Here is an 8,324-nt window from a genome sequence, read left to right as displayed (position 1 = left end):
ATTGAATTAGTGGCCAGAATTAAGCTTATGTTGAAACCAAAGTTAGCTTAGACAATAAAAATATAAGAAAATATGATCTATAGTTTCAAAACTAAATGTAATTGTTTTTGATTATAGATAGGGTCAAATCTTTCATATTCCACGCCTTGGGGAAAGTCTCTTCAAAAATTCCTCTAACCAGGTTGAAAACCATTTCATGTCCTCTGTAATGACTTAAACTCATAAAAATCAACATTAATACACATTTCTCTCAGTTAAACAACTAAAACTGGCAACGCCACTCTTGTCCAGAGATGATCCAGATTAGCATACAGGGAAGTTACTATTTTGTTGGTCAGGGAATTATTCAGAAACCTGGGGAAAATTTCTCTTGGCACGACCCAGTTGTCTTTAACTTTCCCACTTACAAAAATAGTTAGCATAAATTTCTGCATTATTTTATTAATTGAAAAGAAAACCATATGTGTCATAAAACTCATAGTTACTCAAAATCTTATAGTGTCTCACCATACACATTCTCTGGTGTATTCAAAGTCTCTGGGAAATGTTTAAATACACACTCTAAACCTCTGGGTGGCAGTAGCAGCTCTGTCAAATTCTCAGAGGTGACTCTTGGAGTGGGTTGGGCATTTCATTCCATTCACTCATTCATTAATTCAACAGATATTTAGTGAGAATTTAGTGTGTTCTATCCACTGGTTTAGGCTCTGGGCACAATGCTCTGGAGATTAGACAATAGGTAGACTTGCTTGTGGGGCTACTACCTTCGGATGACAGAGGGTAATGACCTTCCTTTACTTCAGTGTTCCCCAACCTCTTTGGTACCCAGGGACCAGTGCTCCTATGAGAATCTACTGCTGGAAGACCTGAGGTAATGCTGACACGGTGATGCTAGGGCTGGGGAGCGGTTGCAAATGCAGATGAAGCTTCACTTGCTCGTGGCTGCTTACTTCCTGCTGTGTGGCCCAGTTCCTAAAAGGCCACAGACCAGTACCAGTCCACAACCCTAGGGTTGGGGTCCCCTGCTTTACTTGATACAGGATCTTCCTTCCAGATGACTTTAAGGAGTTACTCTGAAACAGCGGAAGTTTATTTTATGTTTGGGTAGAATATAAACTCAAGTTGTTCATTAGTAGGAAGTATAGACTATTCATGTGTTGAGAGAGAGAAAGTAGGAGCTGCCAAGTTACTTGCATGAGATGGAGGGTAAGAAAGAGGCATGATCAATGTATTTTCCTAGGAGACAGGTATATATTCCTTGTAAGGCCAGATGATTAAAGAACATTTTGAATTGATAAGATTGTGTTTTGAAGTTATGTTGTCAATGGATTCCTTATAAACCTTAACTAATTTTCAAGAAATTACTGAATACCTATTCTTTGCCAAATACTATTCTAGGTATAATGGAGGTGCCAAAGAAGTGGTGTATGTGGTACTTGACCTCATAGAGGACATGCTTTTCTCCACCCAACAGAGCACAGAATATTGCCTACTTTGTTAGACTGACAACCTCTCGTGGGTAGGAATCCCTCCTTTAGAACAATCTCTCCTGACCTCATCATATCACACCCTCCAGGGACAAACCTATAGCAAGATAAACAGGATAATTGGTTTCCTGTAATGAGGCAGAATGCATACTAGAGATACCCTAAAATATCTGGTCAATTAAAAGGAGACCTGTAGGTTATTATAAGATTTGGGGAAAGGTAGAATTTAAGTGAAATTTAAAAGAAGCAGTATTCTGGTAGCTGAAAGCAAAAAAGAGCTGTATGTAAAGGGGTCAACTTCAGGTTGGACTGCAAAGGGGGTCTAGGAGCCTGTTTCCTTGGAATTGAAAAAGTTAAGGTAAATGTGGAATGTGTCCAGAAATCCCTCATCTGAAGCTCTGTACCTAGGTTGGAAATAAAGTCTGCTTCCTTGTGTCAAATTTGTTGCAGGAAGCAACACCCGACGAAGGAAATTGGACGCTCAGACAACTTTGTTAGAGGAAGGAGAATTTATTGGTTGGTGGAGCACGTGGGGTTAACAACACCAAGCACGAGCTCGCTTTGGTTAGATTTATTACAGTTTATATACCTCTGCAGTGTCCATATAAAGGGTGTGTGATTTCTTCGTCTGAGGTTTCAAGTGTGCCTTCTGACTCAGGATGGGAGGGGGAGCTTCGGGTGCGGGGCTAATAGGGGAGAGGAATTTCCAGACCATCCGTCTTACAGGTCATTTGTCTTGCGACCTTGGCGTTATCAGTACTGTTATAGGATTCTTGAGCAGAGAGATGGGACACCGAGGCTATAGGCAGAAAGTAAGACTTATTAATGCCAGCACCTGCTCAGTGGATTCCTACCCAAAGGCTGAGCCCTAATTGTAACATAACAGGCAGTTTTATAGTCTTGTTATTCCTACACGGCTACAGAGATAAGGAAGAACATTAGTTGGTTGGCAAGCCATGAATCAACAGATATAAGCTGGAGAGTCCTTGAGGTTGGGGAGGTAAGTATGGGAAAACATATTAGCTGGAGAGTCCTAGAAGAGGGAGAGAGTGCAGTCAGGAATGAACTTGAACTGGCTGAGTAGGTCATTTCTGCAAGCCCTTTCCTTTACATTTTCAGATGCCCCTTCTCCTCTCTTAAAATTTACTTATATCATCCAGACAAGAGTTGATGTTTCAGTCTTATTGGTATCATTTTAAACAGAAAATGTTCTGTCAGTCCATGATTTTAGAGAACAAGGATTCTAAATAAGAGGGCAATGGTCAAAGGGATTGTGAAGACACTTCACAGCAGCAGCTCAACCTTGGGAGAAGTATTGTTTCCTTTAACCTTGCAGCTAGTTTTATCAGATTGTGTCTTATCTGTCTGTGATCTCCTAAAAAAAAAAAAAAAAGACAACAGGACCAAAATGGAATCACCTATGCTAAGTCCCATGTAACCAAACCAAGAATTAATTACAGTTTCAGCTCTCCCAGAAATGGAATCTTAAATCAGTCAATCAGCAATCACCTAAACAGCACTACTTAAATAATCCGCCTCATACCCCCATCCTTGTTCCCACTCCCTTTTGCCTATATGAAAGTCTTTCATTTTGTACAGCTCCTTTCTAGTTGTTAGACTGGATGCTGCCTGATTTGAATCATCTTTTGCTCAGATAAAAAATTTAATATACCTCAGTTTATCTTTTAATATGTCCCAGTGTAATGAATGGCAAGTCTGATTTTTATTTTTTCAAAAGGAGCTGATTTTTGCTTTCTCACTGCAACAGCAGGTTCCTAAGCTTTGTTAACTTGATCATACACTCTGGAAAAACTTAGACATTGGTCATTTTTTTCTTCCAAAAGTGGAAATCATAAGGTAGAGCTATAGAAAATCTAAGGTCCAGGCGTTGTTTAGCCATGTGCCCCTCCGCCATCCACACACTCACATCTTTATGTCTTTCTCCAGCTCCCAAGGTATCCCAAGTTCGCACTAAGGGAGTGGGAAATGAAGAACCAGTAACATCCTCCTGCTAAATCAAACTCCACGTAGCTTCGGAGGCTGTTGGCTTGGGAGAAAGGTAGCTTGCTGCTTGAACTGATTAGTTTAGACGTCTTCCCCAAGTCTTCGCTACGGCGGAGATCAGCGGCCTGTCAAACAGGACAGAAGCCGAGTCGCCAGGTCACACTGTAAGCCCCCAGTCACCCGGCCGTACCTCCGCACACGGTGCCCAGACTGGGGCTTGAGTCCCGGCCCCGCCTCCCGGCCTTGAACTTAGCTCCTGGCCCCGCCCCGCATGGCGCCCCGGAACCCGCTGCTGGTGGGAACTGCTCTCCGCCGGGCCGGGCGGGGTGGGGGCGGAGCCCGGCCTGCAGCTGCGAGGACCCATGCAGCGGGAGGTGGAGCTTCCGTTTGGAAGTCGGGGGTACGTGACCGTGACTATGCCGGTCCGCAGCTTTTCGTTGCTTCGAGGACGCTTGGGCCGAGTGCCGGCCGTGGGCGGGAGCGCGGCGCGGCCCTGCGGGGCGCCGGGAGCGGCCTGGCGCACGGTCCGGGGCTTTCGGAGCAGCGGAGCGAGGTAGGTGCAGTCTCCAGCGCTCGATCTCCGCGCGTCTAGCTGGCTGTGGGAGGGGCGCGCGAGGCTCGGGGCAGCCCTGTGGCGCGGCGCGGCGCGGCGCGCGGCCCGCCTCTGCTCAGAACCTGGCCTAGCGGGCCACGCGCGGGGGTCCTTGTGGCCTCTAGTCGGGCTCCTAGAAAGTGTTGGGCCCTGGGCTCCAGCACCAGAACGTTCCATCTTTGCAGCAGGTGCACGTGAGTGATTTAGGAAGACGTTTGAGGCCTCAAGAAAGGTGCCATAAAAACGCAAGGTCTGCTTGTTCAAACGTTTCTTTTTGTTTTGGTTATTGTGTTCCGTAAACAAAGGAGTCAGCGTTGTCTAGATGGTTTACTAGCATTTGCGTTTCTGAATTCCTTTGGTGGTGTCTTTTCCAGCTCTAAAATTCTTAATGATTTCACAAAATCAGACATAAATCTTGATTTCTCAGCATTTTTCTGTATGGAGCTTCCTGAACCTCTTCGACCTAAAATTGAAGTGCTCAATCTTAAATTCACTGCATCTTTTTGGATCTTGTTGCTGGCTAGTTAGTACATTGCAAATACAGAACAGTACCGTTTTAACTTTTCTGCACAATGGTGCCCAGGAACACTTCACTCTTCCCTCACTTACTTGTAGTTGCAAACTCAAACCTAAGAAGCTAAAAATATATTCCTTTCACCCAGAGCCAGTGAGTTCAGAAGAGATTCTGTTTCCAGACTTTCAGGGCTATCAGTAATGCACTTTCATTGCCTTTTACATGGCCAGAAATGATGTCTTAACTCGTATTTTTTTTATCCACAATGTCCAACATAATACTTGGAAGAAAGTAATGAACAGTAAGTACTGTGGAAACATAGCTACTGCTTATTCAATTAAAATAGATTAACTCTCTATTGTATGCATTTGAACCTTAGTCTTGAGTAACTGACATAAAAAGTATTTTCTATTATTTGTGCGTAGTTTACTTTGAGTGTAGTGTCTAATGACTAGGTCTTCCACAAAGATATGTGAGAAAATAACAGTGATTCAAAGTTTGGTGTCTAAAAGATTTTGCCAGTTCATTTGGAATTACCAACTCTACTATGTAGGAAAAGGAAGTTCTGTAGAATTCTATTTGTTCTAAAAAATTGAAAGAATTATCTACTAGTCATTTTATCTACTAAGTCATTTACTTAGATTTTGTTTTTTGTTTTTTGAATTTTAATTGCTTTAGGGCTTCTTTCCAGGGTGAGGATAGCCTTTTTCAAATTGTTCAAGTTGATTAATCTCCCTTTGTCAGCTTGATAGAAACAATGGAGTCAACTCATCCTCTCCATGTATATTGAATGGGAGTCACCACAGTTACAACCCAAACATTCGATTATAGCCACTTCATGCTCATGTGCCCACATACCAGAATAATTCACATTTTTAAAATTATATTTAATGGCTTCCTTATAATTTAAAATAGTTGAGTAATTTTGGAAAGCTATTCTTAATATAAGAAGTATTACTTTTGACCCATTCGATGCAGATTACAACTGTATAAAAATAATACTTTCAATAGTTTTTTTTTCTTTTTAAGGCAACACTAATTAAGTTAGGATAGGGTGGTATTTTGATATCCTCTTGGCACTGAAAGCCATATATGAAAGTGAGGTTGGCTGTAAGGTTGAGAAACACCTTTGGACTGATGGGTCTCGGGTGGGGAGGAATTCGGACAGTGTGTTGATGCTTATTGGTGTCTCTTTTCTCTTCTAGGACCAGCAGAGAGAAGAGATTCCATCTTCCAGAGGTTGCCACTGTCTGCCTCCCCACTTGTCCCCATCCTTAGTCATTTTTTTTAAATGTATAGTTGTCTAGTTCTTCATAGTGAATGTGGTTTAAATCTGACAATTCCTATTGACTTGAAATTTGCACATGATTGTTTTCTTACTGAAAATTGCCTTTAAATTTGATAAACTCTTCCCCAAATATATTGGCTGTTTTAAATTATTAGATTTATTACCAGTTTCTGAGATATATGGAACCTTAAGAATGAGAAAGTATTTTTGATTATTTTTTCAATATTTTTACTAGATGCCTATAATAATGGAAAATATAAATACTTTTTAGTGGAGTTTTTTTTATATAACAAGTGGAATTTCAAGAAATGTTTGACAGAATTTGAAAGTTACAAAATCTTGATGTATCATTTAATATTTTTCTCAGTGGTTTTATTTAAGATTTGTAACAAGTTTTTTTCCTATTTACTCATGAAAAATTAGATCTTATTAATTGGAAGAAAATATATTTAATGTCAAAGAAATAAATAAGCTCTTCTATATGTTGCAGCTTATTGTTTCATGAAATGAATTATATATAGCCAAAAAGTTGAAAATAAAATTCTTGGTGATTAATTTTTTTTCCATTTGCTTTGCAGTGTGAGGATTTTACAATCAAAATGTTCTTGGGTTATAAACATCATATGAGATTTTGACTCAGTGCTTTTCAGTATTCAGAGCTGGGCAGCAACCTGTCCCATTTGGAGGAGAGGCCACAGACATTATACATTGTCTTGTTCAAAGCACATTTGCAAGTATCCTACAACAGGGACTTCCCCAAACTCTGCTTTAGATCATCCTACCTGAACTCATTTTCAGTCACTACATGGATATCCCAAGTTTTTGTTCCATGTTTATCCTGTTGTTCAGTGATTCCAAAAATAAATTAGTAGATCCTTTTACCCTCCTCCTGCTATGATTCCTTTTAGCATTTATAAAATTTTGTGTTCTGGCCTACAGCTCCTAATGGAAGCCTCACCTTTCTTTATGTCTCACTGCCAAGGACTTTATTATTTTTGCAGCTAGGCTGACATTTTTTTAAAAAACGTACATTTTTGGAGCTAGTAACAGATACTATGTTATTTAAATAGTAATGTCTTATGAAGTGGGTAGTTGAATTTAAAAATCAAAAAACAAATTTTATCAATAAGGCTATTCATTTTTTTCAGATTCTCCCCTCTAGTACTTACTCAGTATTTATTTATAGTAGAATTATTTCATTAAAGGTCTTTTTATCCTCAATGAGGTTTGAAGGACCCAGACTTCACTTAGGACCATTACTAAAGCTGATTTTTCACAGACTGATTTCAATTAAGATAGAGTCAGTCCCAATGACTAGCAAAGGCAGTTTCTCAAAATAATATTTTATTTTGTTGGCAAATATAATAATGCGGTTTTTGCATCTTAATGCCTTACCCATTCTAATAAAAATAAGATATGATAGCTATCTGGTCACAATTTTGATTTCTAAGCAGTTCTTATGTCATTTTAAATTTAAAACCTAAGTGTTTCACCATTAGTGTCTTATATCTTAGTTTTATGTCTGTGTCCTAGTTGTTCAGAGAGTTTTCTAATTAAATGGGTAATATGAAAAACAGAGACTAATATTAATCTCGGATTTTGTTACTCAATACATGTTTTTAGTAATAATTGAACAACTTATTTAATGACCTGAGTCTTTGTTTTTCAAGTGCTTTGAAGTTATGGTACCTTTTCATGTCCATACTTTGATGGGATGATAAAAACATCGGGAAAAAAAGCAAAACACCAGTTATCTTTCGTGGTCAAATGCGCTCATGGAATTCCTGGAGCTCACTGAAGATTTTTAAAATAGTTTGGCTTAGGGATGATTAAATTGTGGAGGGAGGTTTAAGGAGATGGGAGCTTGGGTGAGATTGAATTGTAAATGAGTGGATTAAATGAATGGTTAGTAATAAATGAAATTTGCTATTGAGAAGTGTAATTTGAACCAGAAAAGACATACTAAAAGATAAAACTTTGTAGTCAGAATGGACCATAATCTAAATCTAAGTAAGTAATTGTCAAAATGTCAAAGAACACAGGGTTAGATATTATGAAAGAATGCTTATGGGGCTGCTTCACTTAAAATTACACCATAAGCATTTTCTGTTTGCCATTGTTTTGTTTAATGTTTTATTGGCTGTATCATATTACATTATGTCAATTAGCCTTAACTTAACCTAATTATCTTGCTATTGTTCAATGTCTAGTCCTGGGAATATATGAAATAATTTACTCTCAGAATCAGGTCATGTTTTTGTCAACATTATACCTATGTATAATTACTCTCATTAAAGAGTGTGCATGGAGAACTGAAAGACCATCCAAAGATTCATAATTCTAAAGTGAGGGCATATATATAGTTTAAAATAAATGACTCTCCCCCCCTTCCTTCTTGGGCTATTTACGATTAATTTTGTGGTGAATATCATCTTGCCT

The 8,324-nt window shown here is 39.2% G+C and overlaps 1 protein-coding gene across 6 annotated transcripts in view; it reads left to right on the top strand.

Moving 5' to 3' along the window:
- Positions 1 to 3,782: 3,782 nt before the first annotated feature.
- MTHFD2L (methylenetetrahydrofolate dehydrogenase (NADP+ dependent) 2 like) overlaps positions 3,783 to 8,324 on the top strand; it is a 114,205-nt gene continuing 109,663 nt past the window's right edge. The window contains exons 1-2 of one of the 6 annotated variants that reach the window (XM_036227863.1): positions 3,783 to 4,044; positions 5,803 to 6,019. In XM_036227863.1, the coding sequence (XP_036083756.1) occupies positions 3,854 to 4,044; positions 5,803 to 5,875 (264 nt within the window). In that variant the 5' untranslated portion in view covers positions 3,783 to 3,853 and the 3' untranslated portion in view covers positions 5,876 to 6,019. Of the gene's footprint in view, positions 4,045 to 4,118; positions 4,334 to 5,802; positions 6,020 to 8,324 lie in introns of those variants that run through there. The other 5 variants (XM_036227862.1, XM_036227860.1, XM_016154005.2 and 2 more) reach the window with 5 other exon arrangements.

This window comes from Rousettus aegyptiacus, unplaced genomic scaffold (genome assembly GCF_014176215.1).
Source record: "Rousettus aegyptiacus isolate mRouAeg1 unplaced genomic scaffold, mRouAeg1.p scaffold_m13_p_10, whole genome shotgun sequence".
Lineage (NCBI taxonomy): Eukaryota > Metazoa > Chordata > Mammalia > Chiroptera > Pteropodidae > Rousettus > Rousettus aegyptiacus.
Note: the sequence above shows the minus strand (reverse complement) of the source record. Positions and strands in the feature narration are given on the sequence as shown.